We start from the raw sequence: 25,655 nt of genomic DNA, 5'->3' as shown, positions 1-25,655 counted from the left end.
GCGTGCATGAAGAGCAAGGGGGGGAGGTAGCTTTTTAACATGCCTCACTATCCAACCTCTTACCTCCCCTTTTGGGCCTTTAGGAGCATCCTGTGACCCCCGACCTCCCGGACAATAGAGGCCAGGACGTTTCCCAGTGAGCGGCGATGGAGCCAACAACAGGAACATGAGGGGTGCTCCTGGGAAACAAACTGTTTATTGTGCGGCAGGATGGACAGCCCCCCCTGTGTCCCAGTCACTTACTTTCACACACAATCAGAGACACTTACTACACACCTCTGCAGAGTGAAATCCTGTCGGGCAACAGGTGGCTGCAGCAGGAGAGGGTTGTATACTTGGCTTTAGCAAGAAAAATAAAGATAAGGACTATATTTCCTTCCCCCGGTCATAAATAAAACCATACACTGAGACTAAGATATAAATAAATGTAAACAGTGCATAAATAAACAAATGTATGTATAAGAGATCTTTTTTACTGATTTTATCATGTTTTATATTAAAGCACTATTTTTTTTACAAGCACCATGACGCAGCCTGTCTTCTTTGCTGCAGATGATAAGTTTATATTTAGTCAGACTTTCTATGTGATAACAGTACCAATCCTTTTGTTGGTGCTGCCACCGCCTGCCTGTCTGTTTGAGAGGAAATCCCTCCTTTGTCTCTCAAGGAAGCTCAGCAAACTGGGAAAACCTGAAGTTGTCATCAGAACTCAAACAGCTGGAACACATTTGATTACGGAGAGTCACCGCTAAACGTATTAGTCAACACTCCAGACTAGTTATTACCTCGGCTCTCTGGAGTCTACTCATTGCAAGAGCAGCACAGTAAAACAGTTTCCAGAGCTGTCAATCAGCGTGCCAGAACTGTGGTGCAACGCAGAGACACACAGGGCTCGGGGGGATTGCTCTTTAAGTGCTTAACCCCGAAGGATTAGTGCTTCTTTATGACTCTATGTGTGGTTTGTGCCTGTGCTCCACATGATGCACATCTGATCAGGGCGGATCAGAGGTGGTGAGCACAGGGGACGGGATCTGAGCTCATTCTTCGTGCCCTCCCCGGAGAGACATTAAATAATCAGAGACGAATTAAAAAGAAAAACATAAATCATTTTGAAGATGGTGAATCCATAACTCACGTTTGCTCATTTAGTAACATCAATGTTTGGTGAAAATAAAGTAGAAGAAATGCGAAGTTTGGGAAACTTGTTTTTCCATTTCTGATTTTGTGTGCGTTTCTTTTTGTACTTTCACTTGGATACTCTTCCTCATCTAATCAGCACATGTCTCTCTGACAGCTGATTTCTCTTTCCCTAATGAGATCTACATGTTAAAACATATGATGAGCTTTAAATCTGATGCATTTCTATCATATTAACTTCAATATTACTCCGTTTTTATGAAAACTGTGAGTCTAAAAAATGTTATTCTGTAAACATATCATCACTCAGCCTGTCACTTTAAACCGTTTTGGTCCCTTGAAAACATTAAAATGAAGAATTATTTTGTCCTAGGACCCCTGCTTGCAAACAAGACATCCCGTAACCAGCTCTGCAATTAGGCCAATAAAACCTGCAGAGCTCTCTACGGCAACAGTTAAAGCTCATAATACCGTTTAATAAGCACATCCTTAAAGCTATAAATGTTTATATGATTGCATCATTCAAACCTTGTGCGCCAAATAAAAAAAAACATGCAGTCGTGTACCGGCTTGTTTAAATGTCCAAACCGCAACAAGAAGACGAGTGGAAGCTGGAGGAAGCCTCGTAACGCACTTTTACTTATTGATCCGAGGTGTTAAACCCTCTCAGAGTGATACCCACAAAAGCGAGGGGGAGATTTGAGGAGTAACTCAGAGTTTCTAGGTCAAAGGCCACCTTAACACTGACAAGCAAAATCAAATCACAGCTGAGGAAATGAGCCATGAAACGCTGATTGCTGCGTTCATAAAGAGCATTTTTTTCCACTTGTTTAGCTGAAGAATTATTTGATTGTGCAGAGTGCTGACTTCACTGCAAACATGAGCACTGCTTGCACATATTGCCTGAGTGTATAATCAAATCAGGACCATTGATACAAGGAGTGAACAAATATCTCTTAGTATGTGGGAACAATGGAGCTTTGTTCCATAAGAGCGCCCTCAGAAAGCTAATACACTGACCCAAGGTAGAACACCTCAGGGGACTGAGAGCCCGGCCTGTGCTCAGCATTAATTGCTGCTGCTTTTATTGGATAATTCAGACATTAGCAAGATGCATTTAAGTTAATTTTGAAAATGACAGCAGGCATATGTGCTTTGTCGTGGGAAAAGGCACCAATGAGAGGAGCGTTCTTAAAGTCAGACGCAGCCTTGGCATAATTGGCCCAATAAATGGAATGCTTTCTGTGATACAATGGAACTTCTTTTAACGATGATTCATGTGACCAAAAAGACACATCACTGGAGTTTGCTGAGTCCAAGGTTTCAAATAACAGCACTACAGGCTATTTTCCTCATGAGACAGGTCAACCCCCCACCCATATCATCCCAGTCGTGACACTTTCACACCTCGGCTCGTACATCAATTCAGAACTCGGAGCGCCAGTCCTGTAACAAAAAACTCTGGAAACAGGTTGGAAATTCCCCGTGCAGGTCAGTGATATGTCGCCTTCAAGAAATAAGACATTACCCGCTTATTGCTTTGAACGTTTACAAGGAAGCATCAACCCTATAGGCTTTAGCAGTAGCAAGCAAACCAATGTGATTTGAGATTTCAGAGGAAACTACTGTAAAGCGACAGTGGGAGGCTTTGTGAACTGAGGCTTTAAGCCAACAAAGTGTGGGCTTGACTTTGTCTGAAAACCTCATGCTGATAAATGGCCTCTCCAAGTAGACAAACTCAGAACACAAGGCCCCTGCTGCACAAACTGCTACCTCCGCTGCCGCTGCTGGCTGAATCTGATTACAGGCAGGCCCCGAGGACAGGCAGGTCATTGAGAGCACAGAGATGAGCAAACAATAAGATATTATCTGAAGGAATCTTCAGCTTTCCAAAGGAAAATGGTCCCTCTCAGTGTCACATTGACGATAGGATCCTCAACCTGACACTGAATCAGCCATTTAAGAAGAATGAACACTGGCACCCATTCATACACACTCACTAAAATAATGAGAGCTCTTTTTTCACTCTTGTTTAAGACATATAAAGGGAAGCTCATGAGGCTTTGCGGGACAAGGCTGTGCAGAAACCGGAGCACGCAGCTGACTCAGATGAATATGCCTTTACAATGATTGGGTATTGAATGAACAATACTATAGTCTTTTTCTTTATTCTTATGTACATGTATATAAAACACGTGTTGGGCTTCATTGTACTTCGCTGCTCCATTGTCATGCACTTTAACAATTTAATTTGAATACAAAACTTTCACTCTTTAGTTGATTCTCAGCATGCAATACAATAAATATCATAAATTACACTGTGTAATTTGGAATAGCTGTACATAATATATTCTTGCCTTGTCTCTCCATGTGTGTTTTTGCTCTTTTCAAACAGTGACATCTTGTGGACACCTGGCCTCGGTTGTTGTGTTGGAGTTGGACTGTAATTGAAGTTACCCTGTTGTTGCAACTTTGCCTTTTATTGGTGTTGTGAATTTGATGACCATGTGAAGGATGATGCTTATAGTGAACATGATGCTGATTTAATTGACCTTAATTTGAAGATATTTTTTACACAAATAATATAAAACAGTACTTTTGATGTAAGGGTGTGGTAAAGTGTCAACAGAAGAGATATAATACAAAGCCACGAAGAAATTAAATCATCTGCATATCTGTAATAATGTAATATTGTTTGGTATTAAGCACTAGGCCTATATCTTAATGACATTTTAATTTGAAGAAAAGTAAGGACACATGCAGTTTTTTTAATACGTTATCATTGTAACTATCTGCATTAATATTGGAATTAATCTCATTTTGATTTTGTGAATAAGACCGTGTCAAAACCGTCTAGAAAATAAGAAATGTACTTCGCACTACAAACATGGAAGCTGTAGTTGTCAGTTCACGTTTTGACGGAAAAATCTCGCGATATTAACAAAAACCCGTTTGCCAGGCACGAAGAGGAGTAGGGATGAGAGGAGAGAGCAAAATATCTCGGTTGTTCTACAACGTTAGCTTTGGAAAAATCGACATTTAACACACAGTTTCTCGCATAGGTTGTACTAGTAATTAATAGCCCAAAGCCTGATATACGTTAGACGTAATTTCCTGATTACAGTATAGTGATATTTGGAAGTGACGCGGCCACAGAAGCCAAATTGTATGTGTGAAGAGCTAACGGTTAGCTGACAGGCTACCTAGCATAGCCATTGATGCAATGGCGTTGAAAAGAATTCAGAAGGTGAGTGTGTATTTTTTTTCCATGTTGCCAACCTTACCTTCTTGTTGACGTATTTTTCTGTGTTTTGTATTCTGTGAAAATCATACCAGTATGTAGTCCTTTCTTTCGCTTGACTTAGCCTTACTTGCTTGCTTTTTGGGCTTCTTTTTAACATAATTCACAGACAAAGACGAGCTAACAACTGGTGGCCCTGTTGGTGCATTGCTACAGTTACGCTAGCTATCAATAATCACTCTAACAAGGCCGTCATTTTGATAGCTGACAGTGAAGTTTTGATTGTTTTTCATTTTCTTTCTGATACTGAACACCTTATCAGTACTTCATTAGTTGCTAGCTAACAATTTAAAAAGTAATTTCTTAGTGCAGCGCCAGGCTAACTTTGCTCATTGGTTTGACTGATTGACATGTACAGGGTTTGTTTTAAACTCTTAGCTTGTCAGTTGTCTTAATCCTTGTGGTCGCCCACTTACAGTATGGCTGGTGATGTGTTTGGTCGCAGAATGACAGCTGTTTGCTGGTTGCCAAAATTGAACCCTAGTGTCAGTGTTGCCATATATGGAATGGTAAATGGGGCACTGGAGCAGGCCACGGTGTGTATTTATATAACAGAATAGAGACGCGTCCTTTCAGGAGATGTTAAATAACGGGCTTAATTTATATATAACCATCTGTTTTTATGTTGTCTGTGCTTAGTGTCATTACATGGATAGTGTGTAGTGGGGTTAGGCCATAGCTTTAACATTCATGTTGGTATAATAACCTGTCTGTCTTTGCCATGGCTATTTCTGGACAACATATTCTTTTTATGTAGCTCTGTTATGGAGTCAACATCTGTGGGCTAAATTGAACTGATGACTAAAATGTTAATCTAGTCATTTTGTCCTAAAAGCACTGTTAACATGTCAACAGTCCTGAATGATGAATGTGCAGCAAACATGGCTGCCACTGAAAAGATAGTAATTGTGACCTGGCTGAAATTTGTGGTTAAACGCAAAACAGCATATATACATCACACAAAGCCAGACATTGCATGGATTGAGTCCTAGTGAAATTCAAATGAAGCTGGTCTCTGTTGTTAAGTTATAATTCTATTTTAATCCCCCAGGATGCGTGAAAGTTATTTCAAACTAAATATATTCATCCGTTGTCTTTCATTTTGACATTTCTGAAACATTGCTCTTATGTTTAGGCTCAAGCATTCTCCTTTATCTACATGTACCCAATATAAACAACCCCTCTATTTGCAACCCAAGTAGAGTCATTTCAAGGCTGTTTCATTTCATGTTTTTGTTCTCTTTAGGAACTGTCTGACCTGCAGAGGGACCCGCCTGCTCAGTGCTCCGCTGGACCAGTTGGAGATGATTGTGAGTTGTTGGGAAACTGCTTTATTTGTGTTTTCCTGAACATAATACTGCCTTATTAACTTATTGTGTACCTTATTAAAAGACTGTGTCAATGTTTTGTGTTTTGTATCCAAACTGTTGTACTAAAGGCATTGTTAATCTTTTTTCCCAGTGTTTCACTGGCAGGCAACAATAATGGGTCCGGTAAGTGAAACTGTATCTTAACCCACTTAAACTATGATGCACATAAACAGCAGAAACAATAGAATTCCTGTCAACAAACTTATCTTGTTTCTATGTTTATCTCAATAGAGTGACAGTCCATATCAGAGCGGAGTGTTTTTCCTCACCATTCACTTCCCGACAGATTACCCCTTCAAACCACCCAAGGTGAGTGAGGGTCTGTTTTACGTATTGAGGCAAATATATCATCTCACTTTTATTCATGTTTTATTCATTTTGCTGTGATAAAGGTAATACAACATTTTTTCCTTGTTTTGTTACAGGTTGCATTCACAACAAAAATTTACCACCCTAATATCAACAGCAATGGGAGTATTTGTCTGGACATACTGAGATCACAATGGTCTCCTGCACTTACAGTTTCAAAAGGTAAGGGATAACGTGATTTATACTAGTATGTTGATACTTTTATATATTAAGACAAATGTTGATACTGCTTGAACAGCACTAGGGCCCTGACTCTGTCACAGCCTTATTAATCTTATTTGCTACACCAAGCTTTAACAAGTATTATCACTCTCCAAACAGTGGCAAACTGGCAAACATTCAGCATCTACATTTGGGGGGAAAATGCTACAAAAGTATTTAACTGTAGGCACATATCCAGATTCAATAGGTACAAATACAAGAGAAAATAAAGTTGCCATTTTGTCAAAGTTATGTTACATTTTTGTGCAACATGTCTCAATCTCGATTACCTTCCTGTTGTATTCTGACTAAAGTCCTTAGCTCTTGTAGCCCTCAGGTCGTGTCTTTAGTGTAATCCCTGCTGACATGAAAATACATTGTATAGATCATTGTTGAACCTGATGGCCTTTACTTTTTCCTCATGGGAATGCTGCTCTCTCCATTAATGGCAGCCACTGCAGGGTTGTAATATGTCTAAAAGCGATGTTGACTCAATCGCTTTATTCCCTCAGTTCAACTCAAGTAAGTCCACTGACTCAAGTTAGATGTTGAGATAAATGTGCAGTACTATTTTAAATCAGGTCATGTTGAAAGTGTCATTGTTCAATGTAAAAAGACTTGTGAAGTTGGAGCAAATGGAATCCGGTATCAAATGTAGTTCTGAAATACTTTTTAAATGTTAAAGGGCCAGTTTGCCAATTTTAACCCTCAGTCCTATCATACTATTATGGAAAGCTAATTCCATTATGGTAGGAAAAAAATAGGATTTTGCTCTGTGCCTTTGGAGGACGCTATCCGCTTCTCCAGTGGGCCCTGGAAAACCTCCGCCAGACTATGGAAAACATGTCATCTGGTCGAGGCCAGGGAGCTCACTAAACTACACTTCCTCAGTCTAGGACGCCCGCATCCGATGTCATGTCTTGTTCAAAATCTTCAGGTTTGAAATGTAGACTGCAGACCTGAAGATTTTTAGACGATCCACCGGTATATTCTCGTTGTATTTCGGATTCTGTACCGCTCTGAGCCGTTGCCTGCAGTGAAAACGGTAGTATTTCACTCCAGCGTCTCTCACTGGGCCGTTCTTTTCAGAGGGTGGAGCGCAATGCACGCTGGGTGTTGAATTGGCGAAACCACAAGCTGTTTGTACAACTTTCTCCACAGCTATGGCGCAAATTTCAAATATTATTGCTTCTAACGATTACAGAGAACACCAGCTTTGACAGTGGCTTTTTCCAGGGGTGAAGGTCTCCTTGAATTTAAACAGGATGCGAAAAAATTTTATGAAGGAATTGAAATTCTCAACACACAAAACTATGATCTGTTATATTTCAAGATATTTGGTCATATAACACTTTCCATCGATATCACTCGGCCCAATTTTGAGGATTATTAAAACGTGTAAAAATCCTACCTGGCTGTGATGAAAGAATCGCCCTTTACTGTTCAAGGCCGTCACCTATAAATACTGGTGATTGTCACATTGAGAGTTTGTTCATGTCGACTAAACACCTTCTGATTTTTCCACAGTATTATTGTCTATCTGCTCTCTTCTTTGTGATCCAAACCCCGACGACCCACTGGTACCAGAGATCGCCCATACATACAAGGCTGACAGGGAAAAGTGAGTGTAAAACATGAATGACCACTGTCCACCACTGTCAGTGCTGACTCTTTGTTTCTGTGACAAAGTGCTCTATCTTTTAAACTTTACAAACTTTGCTTGTGTTTTGCAGGTACAACAAATTAGCAAGAGATTGGACGCAGAAGTATGCAATGTGAGAACGCCAGGGAGATCAAAATACAAATGAGAACAGAAGAAACACGTTTGATTTGTAACTTGAGGCAAATGAGCAGCAGACGGGGAAAAAAAACTAGACAACAGCCCATCTTTTGGAGGAGGAAGCGAAACAATGAGGTACAGTGCCACCTGGCTTTCCATGTGCTGAGCTGCTACCATGTGCTGTCCTTCATGTATGGATCTGCTGAGCAGGACCTGATGGGCTCCTTAAAGCACTCCCATATGGAATACCGGAAACTCTTCACAGCCCATACCGCCGCCCTCAGACTTTAAACTGTTACTCCTGCTATTGTGATTATCACTATCATGTTGCTATTTATCATTTTCACTGTCCGTGAGTCATATCGTTGTGCTACTCAGAAGCAAAAAGTTTGATTTCTTTAGGAGATCGGCTCTCCCTTCATTTCAGAGGTACTGTCTGTGTCCCACTGGATGTCTTCTTCTTACTGTACTTCCATGTATTTAGTGGCCTTTCTGTGTTATTATTTTCGGTATATGTGCAATTGAGGCAGAATGTTCCCTGTTCAACATACAATGGTGCAGTGCCATTACCAGCAGCTGATCTGTTGGCACATACTGTCTCTACCCCAAAACAATGTGAAAGATGTAAAGAATCAACGGTCTCTATCACCCGCTGCATCTCAAGAAGCGACAGTATTAAACGGTTTTAACAACACTGGAGAGCTGCTGTTTGGAGCTAGCGGGCCCTTGTCTAGCTGTTGTTGGACTCAGGAGGGTGAATGTCAACTTCCATTTTTCTCACACATGCTGTCATTGCCCTCATATCCCGTCTCAGTAACCACCCACGGCTGGTGTCCATAGTGCACAAAATACTACTGTTGACTTGTTAATATACTGTATGTGTAGCTATGAACACAGCTACTCTTTGGCCAATAGCCGAGCTGTGTGCCACCTCCTCAGTGCAGTTACTCAGGTATCTAACCAAATCATCAGCCTTTACATGCAGTGACCCATGGTGAGAAAAATGATCAGGGCTCGAATCATCAGCCTTTTGAAGATAAAGCTGATCCAAGTTTAGTGGTTTGTTCACATAAAAGAAAACTCTAATGCTTCCCTGAAGAGGCGAAATGATCAAAGACTGATTAGCACTCCTGATTATCTGAACGTCCTGATTTCCTGTATGTCACATACATATAATGTTCCAGAAGGTCTGTTATTTGGCACAGAGAAGGTTTTCATTATCTGATTTAACTTCCTCTCATCATCATATTCATTTATCCATTAATATTAGATGAGAGCGTTTAAATTATTCTACTCTAAATAGAGAAGGCCTTTGGTCGCAGTTGATGTCACGTTCATTTCAAATGGGAACTCAGACAGACATCACAGTATTTTTAAGTCATGTGCAGCTTGTTACTTGAATGCAGTAACTTGATGTCACAATTGTATTCACTTTAAATATCTGGTGATGTGACGTTTTTCAGCATTTTTATGTTCAGGATCATGATCAGGTTCTACAGAAGTTTGTTTTGTTTGGGGACTAACAATCGACACTAAAAGTCAAACCAATCGTATGGGTGAAATATTTGTGACCTTTTGTATTGTATCTTGGAAAGCTTTAGTTTTAGGCCATTATTGTTTATTTTTCATTCAAGTCACCAGAGTTCAAAAACATGATTGTGATGTGTCCTAATGTAATATTAGTTTTAATATAATCCATTGTGACTGAAATAGTTAGGAAATGCTTTCATTTGTTTTTGTTTTTTATCTTGGCTGATAATGTGCTGATGCTGCCAATATAAAGGGAATTATTTGATGTTATAAAGGGGAATACATTTAGCTGTTGAGGCATTATTGAGAGGATTCATCCAGAAAGGTTCATAGTAAAGCATGAAAATTTTAGAAGCTTTGATTTTAGAAATAACACCAAGGTTTAGACCCAAAATATAGATTTTCACAATTGCTAGCTGCTTTAGAGAAAATGGTCAAAAGAGTTCTGAAACACAGTATAAACTATAAGGTTTTAATATATCCACTTAATGCAGTGAAGATGTCTTTGCTGCCAGACCACCACTGAAAAAAGCTTGTGTGTAATAGTTGTAGTTCATTGTGTGCATTGTTGTTTGTTCATCTGGCTATTTATTTATTTGAAAGCTGAGTATCTTCCAACTGTACGACTGAATGCAGCCTCAATTTGTCACGTGACTGACGTGACATTGACTCCCTTTGTCCAGTGTGCTCAATAGAGTTTATATAGGCAGCTTGGCATGCTTTGCACTCTGGAGAACCTTCTCACAGCCATTTGCCAGATATCAGGGATTTCGTTACAATTCATCTGCCTAACACCTCGGACTGAAATTTTAGCCTTAACCCTCATTCTGTGTATATATAAAGAGAAAACATTGTCATAAACTGTAAATTTGCTATCAGGGCTGTATCCCCAGAATGGGTGAGTCATTTCATCAGCAGACACGGAAACCTGCTTGAACAGCACCAATATTTCTGTTGAAAATTTCAGCCTGGCTCTCTCCTGAATGCAGGACCAGCCTTCATGCATCCTTAAATCTGGAGTATGTGTGCTTGAACTGCCACCATGAACGTCCACATGTCCTCACATAGCCTACACAAAATAACTATTGACCTTGTCATAACATATGAATAAAGTTCATCTTGGTTTACCATCGTATGCAGTCATTTTTTGTGTCTCTTAATATGTGAAATCTAAGGGTGGCAGACAGTTTCCGCCAATGTGCTTAAAATAAAAGATCCTCCGTCATAATAATGAGCGGGAATCTAGAAATGAGACTTTCTCGAAATGAGTTCATATCTCACACTGAGAAACTGTCAAAGTAACGAGCTAGTATCTTAGAAAATCAAGACGCTCACTCAAAATAATTAAATTTCCTAGAAATGAATTAATGTCTCAGGTAATGACTTGCTATGTCAAAATAATGAGAGTCATTTTTTGAGAAAGTTTCTCATAATGTTTTGATACCAAGTCATTATTTTGAGACACAAAGACAGAATTCTGAGAAAAATTGCGATTATCATGATTAACCGGATCTTTATCCCCGCATCACATTTGTGCAAATGGGCTTTAATAACTAGTAGAGGTCTGAGCCAGAACAAGCTGTGCCTTGATGGTATTAAATGAACAGCCTCAATATATCCATGCATTCAAACTAGCAAAATTATGGAAATATTATACATGTAATGTAGTTAAAAGTCCTCTATAAAAATTGTGGCTCCCAAGAAGCAAATCACTTCCACCTCTTTTGGGCATGCCCTAAAGTTCACACTTTTCGGTGTAAGATCCACAATGAATGAGTGATTGTTTTGGGGAAGAATGGACAGCTTTGTCCACAGAGGCTTTCAAAATCAACACAAACACAAAGTTCCTCACAGCAGCGTTAATTACATACTGATAATAGAAACCATTAGATGGCAAAAACATTCAGTAGAAAAAGTTGTAATTGTACAGCAATGGTGCGTTTGATTCAATGAGGTCTCATGCGAGGTTTTTGTGGTGCAGACAAAAATATTGCCATAGAGCGATCTTTTCTAAAGTGATAATTTTGAGCATTCCAGCTTATTTGGAGACTTGATTGCAATACTTCATAGCAGAGTTTAAAGTATAAAACTAGCCCCGCTCTGTTGGTGTATCCCGGTGTTGCTATGCAGCATACCTTGGCTTAGATGTAGCCTCGAGCTAAACTAGCTTCCTGTACAGCTGAAAGCAGCATCATCGCCACCCCTCCTGTAGGAAGGGCGCATCCCGGATAGCTAGCTGGCTAGCTGTGCTCGGTATAACCATGGCAGTTAACCTCAGCAAAAATGGCCCTGCATTAACAGCTGCTTTTAAAGAAGTGGTAGATGAAAAGTCCAACACCAACTGGTAAGAAGCATTATTAATAAAAAAGTGTTAGCCTCGTGTAGCATCATGTTAGCTGTAGTGTTGGCTAGCATAGAGCCATAGAGCCAGTCGTAAAGTAAGTTAACGGTAACCTAACGGTGGATAAACTTCACCCTTGACTCAGTGCTACTGTGTTAAACACAGCAGAGCTTACCCTCATTAAACAAGGGATAACGTGAATTTAAATAAGCTCTGTTTACGTGGGAGTTTTGCTTCCTCACATCTATTACATGTCTCAGTGCTAAACATGAGCTAACTGAACAGCTAGTAACATCCTTAATTAGCCTGCTACCCTGACCAATTAACAGGCTGAGTTTTTATGGTGTGTATTTTTCATAATCTTGTCTGTCATCAAATCTAACGAATAAGTTCCTGATCGAGCTACTTCAACTACTTCCTGTTCAGACATCAGCAGCTAAATAAGACCAAATATGAGAAAGTCACATCAGGAACTTCCTCTTTGCGTTATTTAATAACGTGTCTGTGCTCGCCTTGAGCTATAAATGCAACCTGTTGATGACAGCAGCAGTGTTTAAAGATGACCTGAATTCATTTTAAAATTAATCTCCAGCAGTAATTGCACAGGGAGTCCTGCTGCCCCCACACTCAGTGTCTCTGATAAATACATGTGTGCCATTCTTCATCAGTTTTTGGCATTATGACAGCCCCCGCCTTGTAAGCTCACAACCTGCTGTAGGCTAACTGTTATCTTTCAGAAATGAAGCTGACAGGGATGTAGAAATGAAAAAAGAAGTAGTTATTCATTGTCAGGTTTCATTATGAGCAAGTTCCACTTACCTTGCGAGAGTAGAGAGTATCCACAACTGATCAGTGAGTTTATGTTCCTGTATTTTTATGTTTGAAACATTAACATACTCTGGTAAAGGGCTGGGCAATATGGCTAAAATCCTATATCAAGATATAGGATGTTTCATATATTGATAACGATATATATCACGATATAACATGTTTTCTGGTAATTTAACAAATAATTAATCTATATGAAATAACCACATGGTAAAGCCTATTTTTGTATAATCCTGTGTGATTTAATACTTGACAAATAAAAAGTACAGAGTTTCCATTTTCACTTGGGCTGAGCCCAAGTCCTTTTCTGCACGTTAATGTCCATGTTAATAAACAGCATCTCCTTCTATGGTTCACTCCTGCATACAAGAATTAGAATGTAAAGCGTTGTCAAAATGACGTTAAAATTGCCGTAAAGCTGTTTAGCCGCTGGTTTTTTGGCATCACAATAGAGACGATATAGAAAAACACATACGATAGACATTTTCATGTTGCTTTAACGATATATATTGTCGTATTGCCCAGCCCTACTTTGGTCTGAAACTGACATCCCAAGTAGGGATTCAATTGAGACCTATATGTAAAGTAATTCTCATGTCCATTAAAATGCATTACATGACAAGATAACATAATGCAGGCAGATAATTCAATCTTCTGAATGGGAGCAGCCCAAATTATGATTTTCATGTGTAAAAGGCAAAATCATTAAAAGCATCAATAGTTTTCTGTCAAACAGGAAATGCCAGAGATATTATTTGTAATCACTATTAAGCAGTTATAGTTGCAACTAATGCTTATTGTTATTTATCTGCATTGTATTTACAGTATAATTAGCATTTTATAATGTCTACTATAATGTGTGAGAAAATATAAAAACTAGTCTCTGAGATCCCAAAGTAACGTCTTTAAATTTCTTCTGTTTAACCAACTGTCCAAAGCCAACAGATATTCAGCTTACAATCATACTCAGCAGAGAAAAGCATTAAATCCACACACATCTGCATTTTTCACCTTTTTATAAAATAACTTAAATCCACAATCATCATAATATATTTGCAGATTAAACGTATTGAATAATTGAAAATAATTTCAGCTGAACATTAGGTTAAAGTTTTACCCCCACCTTCTATCCTTATAGTCAGCATTGACTACAATAATACACTATAAAGGCTTCAAAATGGTCATAAATAATTGTGTCAAACGTTCTACCGAAACCTGAACAGGTTAAAGCCTCCCTTGTAAGTACGTGTCTGTGATTAATATGATGTTTTGTGTTTTGTCACTATTCAGTTTTATATAGAATAGTTGTTTTTATTGGGGTTTTCAGAATCACAAATACTTTATTTAGTTACAGTTTCTCTGACAGAGAGAAGCATGAAGAAATATAGGAATATAGGAAACATACATTTAAGTAAGAAATAAGTCAAGTACAGTATATACAGTATATACAACAATAAGAAATAAATGTAGCATAAAATAAAATATAAAATACAGAAATGGGCTCTCTGGTGCTTTAAATATGAATGTCAGAATTAAATAGTTGCCAGATTAAGTACAGTAACACAACATTGTTAATTAACAGTATAAATGCAGTATTTCAGATTATTGCACAGATGAGTTATTGCACAGAATCGGATTATGGCACAAGTTGTTTTCCAGTTTATGTACAGTGTTTTAATATCAAGGAAAGCCAGTGAAATCTTTGCTTGTGCAGGGCCACTCATCCAGTAATGGTTACTTACTTAGCTGATCTGGAACGGGATTAAAGCTGCAAAACTTTATTTATTTACTGCTTCTCATGTAAAGGGCTTCAGCGTGAGGGTTCTTAAAGCCGGTTTACAAAACATCCACTGTGTTTAGTGTGAAATATTCCACATCAACCTCAGAAACAAGCGCTATTCAGTCTCTGTGCTTTCTTTTCCGTTTGTTTTTAAATTCTCTTAATCTTGTGTTTTCCACCCACAGGGCCTTGTTCACCTATGAGGGAAACAGTAATGATATCCGCCTGGCAGAGAAGGGAGGTGAGTGACTAAGTAGAATTATTTTAATCAAGTCTTTATGATCTCAACTAGATATTATCAAATGTGCGCAGGAATTTCACTGTCAGCATACAGCTGCAGTACTGGAATATCAGCACAAAAGGATCGCTTGCCTCTGCTTTCTCACCCCATCATTTGTAAGAGGGGAAAAAAAAAGTCTGCAGTTACACAACCAACCACAGAAACCATTTGAATTTTCCACAATGTTTATGCATCAGATGGAGGACTGGAGGAGTTGGTCGAGGAACTGAACAGTGGAAAAGTGATGTACGCCTTCTGCCGGGTCCTGGATCCAAACTCTGGTCTGCCTAAATATGTCCTCATCAACTGGGTGTGTGCCACGGTGAACTATTGTTCATTTGTTTGTCCTCTTTGCTGCGGCCATATTTGAACTTTTACAATAACTGTTTGTGTTTTAGACCGGAGAGGGAGTGAAGGACGCCAGGAAAGGAATATGTGCAAATCATGTCAGCTCCATAGGCAATTTTCTTAAGGTAACACAGCACTCAAAGTCTACTTTAAATACACATTTGAATTTCAACTCCGGGAGGTTATTTGTGGACTGAAATGAATCTAAATGATGGCTTAAAATAAAAGAAAAACAATGATGAAAATACGGCACAGAAAGCTGCAGGCATTCGCGGAATAATGCAACAGCTTTGTCGGATTAGTCGGAGTCATCCACACCATAACAGCACATGTAAACAAACTACTGGGTGGTGCACTAGTAAGCCTTATTTGTGTGAGCTTTTAATTCATGCTCTTTCAGGGGGCCCATGTCACAATCAACGCCAGAGCGGAGGAGGACGTGGAACCTGAGGTGATCATGCAAAAGGTGGCCAAAGCCTCAGGAGCGAACTACAGCTTCCACAAAGAAGCCTCCAGTCGCTTCCAGGACAGCGGTCCGCAGGGCCCCGTGGTATGCAAGAGTGTTTGCTTGTGCTTCATAGTAGAAAGATAAACAGAGGGCTAGATCTTAACAAGGCGCCTTAATCTCCTCCTTAAACATGGACTTATCTGAAATGTTTGTTTTTTGTCTTTGTTACGGGCTTTCCATTAAGCCAGCGTCTCTACAGTGGAAAACAGTTTTTCAAATCAAGCGCAAACAGTGGAAAAAACAGGCCAGCATTTTTCTGCTTTGGTTTTCATTTTTGTTTGTCATGGCCTCTCTATGAGTGAAATCAACCACTAGTTTCTATCTGATAGCGGTTTAAAAAATGACTCACTGCATAAATCAGGAACATCATATGTTCCTCTGTACCTGTTTTCTTTCTATGTGAAATGTTCATATTAACATGTGACTTCTGTCTTGTAGGGCTCGGTGTACCAGAAGACCAACGCTATGTCTGAAATCAGAAAGACCAACAAAGACAACTTCTGGGCTCAGGCAGAGGTAGGTCCCTCAACTCATGTTGACTTCAGCTAACGGAGCAATTATCCCCTGGAAAAGTCAGTCAAAGCTGCTGTTCTCTGTAATGGATAGAAGCAATAATATTTGAAATTTGCGCCATGGCTGTGGAAAAAGTTGTGGTTTTCGCCCATTCTACATTCCTACTACACCCAGGGTGCATTGCGCCCCTCCCTCTGAAAGGAACGGCCCATCGAGAGACGCTGGAGTCAAATACTACCATTTTGCTGCAGGCAATGGCTCAGAGCGGTACATATTCCGAATGAGAATATACCGGTGGATCGTCAAAAAAATGTTCAGGTCTGCAGTCTACATTTCAAACCTGACAGTATTGAACGAGACATGACATCGGAGGCGGGCGTCCTAGATTGAGGAAGTGTAGTTTAGCAAGCTCCCTGGCCTCCACCAGCTGACACGTTTTACGTAGTCTGGTGGAGGGCCAGTTGGAGAAGCAGATAGCGTCCTCTAAAGGCACAGAGCGAAATTGCAATATTTTCTACCATAATGGCATTAGCTCCCTGTAATAGCATGATAGGAGGTTGAAAATCGGCGAACTGGCCCTTTAATAAATGACTTCTATAAAAAGTTTATTTTGTTTATAATAAGTTTTTGAGTCATTGTAAGCAAAAACTTTCAATATTGCAAGAGGAAGCAGTTTAGAAACATCGGACACATTTTGCCTGTCTCTTAGAATTCTAAATAAAATACAAGGCTGGCACTTTTTATCCATCACCTGATGTAATGTAGTCAGCAAAAGCACTGCTGTTTGTCCTTTGTTTGCACTTTTGGCTCATTACCATACCGTCACAGATGCATTCAAAAAGTTGGTGCTCAGTGCTGTGCAGTTTTCCTAGATTGTGAAATAAAGCATTACAATGACAGTAATACAACGCTGACCGTGTCGTGTCTGTGTGGGTTTTAGAAAGAAGAGGAGAAGCGTCGCAAGGAGGAGCGGCGCAAGGCGGACGAGGAGCGCCAGCAGCTGGAGAAGGAGAGGAAAGACCGAGAGGCCAAGGAGGCAGTGCAGAGGGACCAACGGGACAAGGAGAGGTCCTCTGAAATTGACCAACAGAAGTAAGGAGCTGAAGGAAATGCACTCTGGTTAGGACTAGCAAGAGTCAAGTTACATTTTAAATGGTCGTTTGTTTGACAGGAAGTACCAGCAGCAGCAGGATTCTGTGAGTAAAGAGCAGGAGAAACAGCGCTGGGTGAGTCTGGCTGTCCCATTGCATGATTACACTTTGAGTAAATGGGTCTCTGGTTACAAAACAGTAAAATGGGTAACATTCATAAAGTGTGTTAGCCGCTTTCCAATGATTACACTGATAGTAAAATAAGTTTGGGAAGTGCACACTCAGTCAGTCAGGAAGGTAGCTAATATGAGCAGATCAAACATTGATATCGACATCATCAGGAGGAGCAGGAGGAGAACCAGGAGGCCCAGAAGAAAGCAATCAAGAGAGGTGACTCTGTGGAAAAGGCTAATGTGAGTTCCCCTTCCTGACAGTGCTCTCTTCTGGACAGACTACTCTCCCTTTTCCTGCTTATCTAAAAATAGGTGTTTTTCTTTCTCTAATCGAACCTCTTAAAGCTGAATGTAACAGCTTTCTTTATGTCTTCACTGCATGATCTCTCCTTCCTCTATGATCATTCACAGATACTGGACATCTGTCTACTCTGTAGTTTTTCTCTCAACCACTACACTATTAATACCCTGTGGTTGCACATTGTGCTTATTAACCACTTTCTTTCACTCCAGGAGGCAGCTTCTCTCATCTCTCAGCGTGCTCTGAACCCCAGAGAGATGTTCAAGCAGCGAGAGAGGGGCATAACCCCCAGCGACTCAGACGTCCCCTCTGCCGCCCCTGCTAGCCCACAGCCAGGTATCACCCTTGCACACACAGTGACCCCTCTATATACACACACTCGCTGCCTTCCTGCATCACTGCTAGGCTCTGTCAGCCTCCTCTGTCAGGTTGTGGTAGGTGTGGTTAACGCTGTCTATTTCAGGGCTTTAACTTTCCATCAGACTGTCGAGTGGTCTCATGGTCATACTTAACACTGCGTCTCCATCATGGTGTCTTCTCTTCTTCTGCTCAACCCGTCTGCTCTGTGTCTCCTCTCTCTCTCGCCCATTTGTTTTTCATTTTGGCATGTTTCGGGGGCTCCATGTGTGTCTCTGCTCAGGGCGTCTGCAAAGCCCTTTTCTGTCTAAGCCAGTGTATGAATCTGAGCGAGCCAGCTCACCTCAGCAGCGCCAAGCTTCTCCTGTGCCAGCAGGCTCCGCCTCTCCTGTCAGTGCCACAGGTGTGAGCTTACACACACAAACATACACGCACACATTCATATTTGGTGACAGCTGCATACTTAAGCTGCATGCTTCATCTTCATTGTTGTTTCTTTGCATCATCGTGTCTATTTTACCCATAATCATCATTTTAAATCATAAATCATGCTTCCATTCAGTGTACTTCCTGTTTCCTGAGAAGCTTCCAGATTATTGTGGTGTTACTCGTAAAGAATGCCGTGTTGGTGGTGATTTTCAGCCTGTGTGGACTTGTGAACGTGTTCCTCTGTGTACATGCATGTCTGTGCTTGTGTTTTGGGTGATAAGAGCCTGATGTGGATGATGGACAGTCCAGGTGTGAGTATGATGAGCCAGAGGTGACCCCCGAGGAGCAGCTGAAAGGTGGGGCCCATTTCACACAACACCAGCCTCAGTGTTAACCATGTTAGCCCCCCAACCCTCACATCTGCTTCTTATAAAATGCTGTTGTAAGCACATTTTATTCCCTCCAGCCAGACGGTGCTGTCAGGATCAGCTGCTGCTGCTGCCACCTGCTGGTAGATAACAGACACACACTCATACTGATGGTAATCTCTCTTTTCAGAGGAGGCACCGGCTGCCGACTCCTACGTCCAAGAGGCAGCGCATGAAGAGCCCGCTCAGGTGGTTGTTTACTGACTTTTAGCAAGAAATTCCACGACTGTTTTCTTTTAAGACAAACAACTTTATACTAACAACCTATCCCTCTTCCAGGTGGAGGAGAACAACTCCAATGAGGTGACTCCAGAGGAGACAGCAGATAGAGGCATCTGTGCCAGAGCCTTATATGACTACCAGGCTGGTGAGTTTTTATCTGAACACAATAACAGCAAATTGATTTAAGTATGCAAGTAACAGCGCAAACAAGAAGTGTAAACATTAGTGTTCTTTAAATCAAACCTTTTTAATTCGACCCCTTCGGCCTTTTAACAACCCCAACCATCCCTTAAACATGATCTCTCAAACCGTTGATGCAGTCGTTCAGAGCCAACATCACCTCATTCATCAGTGAATTGTTCATAAGAAGATCGATATTTTGATAGTGGGATATTTTGCAAAGTGACTAGTTGTGTCTGTTATTGGGCACAAAAATGAATATTTAAAAATGTGGCTTGTTAATACATAAAGTTCCTACCTTACCTGACATGAAATAAAACTGTCCAGCTCCTTTGAATCTCACTTTGTTTTTAATTGAGCCGTTCTAAAAATAAATCCAATAGGCCTGCTTTAAGTACCCGCTAACACCCGGGTTTTATGCTTAGTGGGAAAGGTTACCATCGGCATCCAGACCCGGGTCAAATGACTCTGCAGTAGACCCGGGTAATTATCGCCTCGGCTCCGATCGGCAATGATTGGAACTCAAAACCCATACGCTAATCTCCGCCCCCTTTACGACGCGATGCTGCCGCCCATATCCGTCCGATCAGCACTCGTACATCGTTCCAAATTTGTCGGCACCGAGTTTGATAAATAGACTGAATGAGTAATAGATAGGATAAAGACCACCGTAACATCTTCACTGGCCTCCATGCTGCTTACCAAAGAGTATAATGTAAGTTCTTTGTGCGTACTGTTGTTTACTAACCCTGTTTCCGGTGCGTTTGTGACATCAGATGGTGATGCAACAGAAAAGAGACCGATAGGAGTATACTCCACTGGCAATGGGAAAAGAGACAATCGGCATTTATTAGCGGGTCTTCATAGTGTTGAAATTATGTTTTCATTGATAAATAGCTTCAGAAAACCTTTCGTCACTCTGGGATACCCCCAAAAATAGACTGCGTCTTATATTCTGGTGCGACTTATATTCCGTATTTTACGGTAGTTTCTTTGTCAAATTTAGCTCATTAGACTTCCTTCTCTGCAAACATAACAAAGAGAAATTCCTAAAAGTCAATTATTTGTAATGAGACGCTGCTCTTCCCCCTCAGCTGACGACACGGAGATCTCCTTCGACCCTGACGAAATCATCACTGGGATCGAGATGATTGACGAGGGCTGGTGGCGAGGCTACAGCCCAGACGGCAGTTTTGGAATGTTCCCAGCCAATTACGTGGAGCTCATCTAGCCCAGCGCCCCCCCGCCCCCTCCGACCCCCCCCCCACAGCAACCCCAGATTATCACAGTGGCAGCCCTGGCAGAGGACCTCTGCAGTAAAACAACACACGGCAGTAAGTCCTCGCACACAGAAGAGCTGATGAGGCTGAAACGGAGCAAATGATCCTCCACGTCACGGACCAATGATCGGACGGTAATCGCGGGCCAGAAACTTTTCTATCTTTCCTCATTTCAAGAAAGCGATTCCATTAAATTGTTGATGTTGTGAGCAGCTGATGGTATAGTTTAGGGACTTGACCAAAACTCCCATCAACCCCCAAAGTATACATCTCTTTACCTTTAAATGTGATGCAGTACGATATCAGCCTTTTGTTAAGTCTTAAATGACATTGTGAGCGTTTATGGCACTTCTAGTTAGCATTCCTTACAAAGTGACTTCAGTTCTATTTCAGGTATCATTTTATTTTTTACTTGTAGCAAAAGCTCCTGTACATTTCAGGAGAAAAAAATCAAAGATGGCGGTACCAGCTACAGTATAATCCTTTGCCTTGTTTTTGCCTTTTCTTTACCGGCAGACTGAATTCTTCTTCTTTTTATGTGATTGAACCTACATCCTGTGTGAATTTCAAACCATGTTTTAGTACTGATCAGGCTGTGGTTGAAGTGACTATTTAAAAAAAAAAACAAAGCAGATGACGTTTGCGGTGCTCTGGGTGGTCGACTTTAGCGGGGAATGCTTAAAACGGTTCAATTCCCTTTAACTGTGAGTGTTAAACGGTTTTCATTTCAAGTCCTCTGAAGTCATATGAACCAAACTATTTCAACAGATTTAACATTTCAGAGTGGAGCTGAAGAGAAGAGATATTTTTTCTTTTGTTGGATCTCGCTGGTCTGAGGTTGAGTGTGAGTGCAGATAGATCTCTATAAAGTGACGTGTGGTATTACGTGGCCGTAAAGAGACGACGTGAGTGCAGTGTGTGGTGACATTTCTTTGAAAATTAGAGCAGTTTGACGTCTGAATTTATGCAAGTTCACAGTTTTTATCACAGAAGAAAACTTCTCACTCTTTTAAGCTTTTAGCTCAGTCGACTGAAGAAAAACCGAATCGATCATGAATTGAAAAAAGGGGCATCATGTATCCATTGAATTAATCATGTTTGTTTCTCCAGAGTCTATTGTAATGCACATTCTTCATAATAAAATAAATAAAATGAAGCCTTGTTGACATCTCTTCTGTAAGAGGCTGCAAACACTTTAGACGATAACAGAGAAAGCCTGTAGGGATTTTCAGAGGCCTAACAGGAACACAGACGTATAAACACACTCAGATTGTTCTCTTCAATCAGTTTCCTGGAATGAGGCAACAGCTGGGGATTTCACCTCTAAAGCATAGGTTTCATTTTCACATGAAATATCTGATTTTACTCTCCCACATCCTGCAGTTAAATCTTTCTTCTGTGGATGACAAAAGATGCACCCTGCACACTGACATGTATTAACTGATTGTTTTTTAACATAAATCTTGATATTTTATTATTTTAAACTCTTAGTCAACCTCAACCCCTCCTTGTTTTATTAACGTGTGTAGGTTCATCTCTACATATGTAAACACATACTTAATATCCATCTAGTCACACTTACTTCAATAATTTCTGAATTTACTGAACGTATATTCAGGGAGGTGATCAGAGATGTTCGGTGTAAAGGCGTGGGTCACAAATTACAAAACTTTTATTGGGGAAACTTCTTTTGAAAGTTGCTTAAGAAGAAACTTTGACATTTCAGCTCATCGGTACGATTTCATTAACGTCCTCCTGCAATAAAGTGTCGCAAAAACATTGTTATTAGTGCTTTGAAATGAAATAAATAAAATATTCAATTTCAGCCTAAATTAATGTTAGATTAAAACTGCCTTTAAGCGGTGATGGTTTAGCTCAGTTTGTAGAGCAGGCCGCCCCCTGTTCAGAGGCCACAGTCATAGACAAACTGATCGCAGGACAGACTCCCGGTTTGCCGATCATTCGGTCATCCCCCACTCTCCCCTCATTTCCTGTCTCTCTTCAGCTGTCCTATCAGATAAAGGCAAAAATCCCCAAATAAATAATAATAAAAACTGCCTTTAAATATATTAATATTATTAATATTAGTCACTGAATGAATCAATATGCTAATCAACATCCTACACCTCCACCATCTAGAAACTGCAAAGAGAAGAATATTAACTCCCACTCCTGAAGTTTATTATAGTTCAACACCTCTGCTCTCAGTTCTCGCAGATACACTTATTACCCCTAAAACGACACCTCCCCAATTCCCCCCCTGGGGATCAATAAAGGATGATCTTATCTTATCCATTTTAAGTTCTTCAGTTGTGATAAAACTTCCCTCTGCAGCCGTTAAAAACAGTTTCTCACCATGACTGGAATCTTTGTCTGTTCTGGTGACATGTTTGCAGATTGTTCCCAGGAAAGTGACTCAATCTTTTCTGTGTTGGAATCACAATATTTTCTCCTCTTGTTCTCATTTACCTCACAATGCCCTCACCTCAACCTCGTGTGTTTGTGTCAGTGAAAGTCTGAAATGAATCGCTGGGGATTTTCTCAATCAAACAACCCCCTGTTTTTGCTCATCGTCTCCACATTTGTTGACAGCTGCAGGAGACGGCTCACAAGAGTCCTGTGAAAATGTAATGTCGCAATTCAATGGAGTTAAGAATAATTCCCTGTTAAGCTTCATTTAAGACTATTAATATGTAACATAAAGATTGTGAATGTAAAGATTCAGGTCTAATCTTGTTTAAAATGTTTTATCACAACCTCTATATCATCGTTTTAATATCACATTTCTTCCATTTTTTGCAGCGAGGCTCGTTCATCCCCACAATTTCTCAAAACAGCCAAACAAAAACTTGTTTTTTATCTATCAAACGAAAAAAAAAAATCCCTCTGCGTTTTGGACAGTCTGTAGATATTTGGTTATTTTGACATTTAAATGTTAATCATTTAAATGTCACACTCTATCCGCAACAGATGGGGGAACAGGGCATCCCCTTTTCAAACAGATCAAAAACATGCGGAGGAGATGTGGATCGTGTCGAGTGCAGCTTTATCGCTCTTCATATTATTATCACGAGATCTGTCTAAGAGTGTGAGTGTGTGTGGGACAGCAGAAGAAAGAGGAGCAAAAATACAGTAAACTGTCCTCTTTAAGTTGAGAGTTTAACTTGACCCCGCGTTACTGGTATGGTGCCATTAGGAGCGTAATATCGAAAGACAACTCCCTCAGATTCATAACTGGTAGTAGAGAAATAGCTGACCGTTGTTTTACTCATTTCTGGTGGAAGAAGCTACTTCTGCAATGTCCTGGTTTTTATTTTTAGCTTTCATCTTTCAGGCGGTGGCCAGCAGAAACTTCTTTTAAAGAAGTGCTGCTTCACCTCTTCCTTAAATTATAAAGTCTTCTATGCCTGCAGCGACCAGCCAGTCCCAACACATTTTTATTCACATACATGCAAACTTAAAAAGAAAATTCTTTTACTTATGATTAAAATCACTTTTAAACTTGCTGACAGTTTCTGCTGCAAATGTGTTTATTTGCACTCAAGAAGCAACATTTGGGAAGTGCTTTTTCTAAAAGAAAAATATAAATGCAACAATAGGAGTGCAGGTATAGCTCAGTTGGTCAGTTAAATAAATGCAACATTTTCCAATTTACATTCCTGCGATGATGTAGAAGTTTACTCCAGCACCCTGTGACATCACTGCTCGGCGAGGGAACAGGTGCAACAAAGCACATTTCCAATAACACCTATTATTTGATATGATTTGAATGTATTTATTGAATTAGGACAGTGCACACGAATCAACCTATCAGCAATATGCTTCAAAGGAAATATGCCGGAATTAGCCATATTTAATAGCTAGATTTCATCCGTAATTACAGGACACCTCCAACTACCAGGACATTTTACTTACAGAATGGACACATTTGTTACATGACAAATAACATACCCACATACATTTTGTGAAAATGCAAGATGATCCTGAATTAGTGATCCTGAGTGTGTTTTTTATTTGTTTGGCCTTTATGCCTTTATTAGAGAGAGAGAGGAAGTGGGGGAAGAGAAGGTGGGTATGAAACACAACAAAGAACCGAAGGTGGGAGTCGAACCTGGGGGCCACGGCAACGATGACTGTAGCCTCTGTATATGGGACGTGCAATCTAACTGCTGAGCTAAACCAGTACCCCAGTTAAGTGACTCTTTACTGTAACTTTATAGTTACATCACCATCAAATAAATCTGCTGTTTTTTTACCATATCTATGTACTATACTCACATAATAATTCCACTCTGAACAACCCCTCCCTTTGTCGTGTTTGTATTTCAACATAGATACTTAAAATGAATTTTGTACAAAGATCTTAATGTGAGATATTTTTTGACTACAGGAAATGTCTCCACCTTTAAGACAAATGTTCAGTTTGTGTTAACACCAGATCAATCCCCTCTCTGGATAACATGTTTGTAACCTCCTAAAGTCTCACAGTGACACAAAACACTGACATTTTATTGTATGAAAACCAAACTAAACCTTTTGGTTCTGAAGCACCTGCTGTAGTTATTAGACAGCTCCATGACTGTGTGATGTATACTGAAGCATTGATGTTTATTGGCAGTTAGTGGTTAAATAATCTAAAAATACTTTATTTGAATAATGTGGACATGTGGGAAATGTTATTTCTGCATTTAGAGAACTTAAAAGCTTTATTTGGACATCAGTTAAATGTTTGTTTCACTTCCTCTAACGCAGCAGCTTCAATCTGAGTCCAGTCTGCTTACTGTGCAGGATTTAACCACTGTACCACTATATGTACAAAATTAGTAAATTAATTTATGTTAGATTATTTATTAAATATCTTTTTTTTTCATGGGCACAATAACTTCATGTAATTTTAACAAAGTCAAC

General features: G+C 40.1%; 2 protein-coding genes across 8 annotated transcripts; both read left to right on the top strand.

The window, feature by feature from the left end:
* Positions 1 to 4,101: 4,101 nt before the first annotated feature.
* ube2d4 (ubiquitin conjugating enzyme E2 D4) lies at positions 4,102 to 10,816 on the top strand. Its single transcript, XM_069682796.1, has 7 exons — positions 4,102 to 4,384; positions 5,685 to 5,748; positions 5,900 to 5,931; positions 6,040 to 6,117; positions 6,234 to 6,339; positions 7,906 to 7,999; positions 8,112 to 10,816. Exons 1-7 carry the CDS (start codon positions 4,361 to 4,363, stop codon positions 8,155 to 8,157), a joined length of 444 nt encoding a protein of 147 aa, XP_069538897.1. The 5' UTR covers positions 4,102 to 4,360; the 3' UTR covers positions 8,158 to 10,816.
* Positions 10,817 to 11,883: 1,067 nt separating this feature from the next.
* Positions 11,884 to 21,897, top strand: dbnlb (drebrin-like b). Of its 7 annotated transcripts, none has more exons than XM_069683310.1 (15): positions 11,884 to 12,032; positions 14,823 to 14,878; positions 15,115 to 15,227; positions 15,316 to 15,390; positions 15,666 to 15,815; positions 16,212 to 16,289; positions 17,227 to 17,378; positions 17,458 to 17,512; positions 17,719 to 17,790; positions 18,064 to 18,187; positions 18,492 to 18,611; positions 18,919 to 18,993; positions 19,196 to 19,254; positions 19,345 to 19,432; positions 20,562 to 21,897. In XM_069683310.1, the coding sequence occupies exons 1-15, from the start codon at positions 11,950 to 11,952 to the stop codon at positions 20,696 to 20,698; spliced, it is 1,437 nt and encodes a 478-aa protein (XP_069539411.1). In that variant the 5' UTR covers positions 11,884 to 11,949; the 3' UTR covers positions 20,699 to 21,897. The 7 variants fall into 7 exon arrangements, with proteins under 7 accessions (XP_069539411.1, XP_069539410.1, XP_069539412.1 ...); XM_069683309.1 differs by having other exon boundaries at positions 19,196 to 19,257; XM_069683311.1 differs by lacking the exon at positions 17,719 to 17,790 and having other exon boundaries at positions 19,196 to 19,257.
* The last annotated feature ends 3,758 nt before the right edge of the window (positions 21,898 to 25,655 follow it).

Source organism: Semicossyphus pulcher, unplaced genomic scaffold, assembly GCF_022749685.1.
Source record: "Semicossyphus pulcher isolate SPU_LCO1_2020_fin unplaced genomic scaffold, fSemPul1.0.p SCAF_6, whole genome shotgun sequence".
In the NCBI taxonomy this organism is placed as follows: Eukaryota; Metazoa; Chordata; class Actinopteri; order Labriformes; family Labridae; genus Semicossyphus; species Semicossyphus pulcher.
This window is presented reverse-complemented; position numbering and strand designations above follow the sequence as displayed.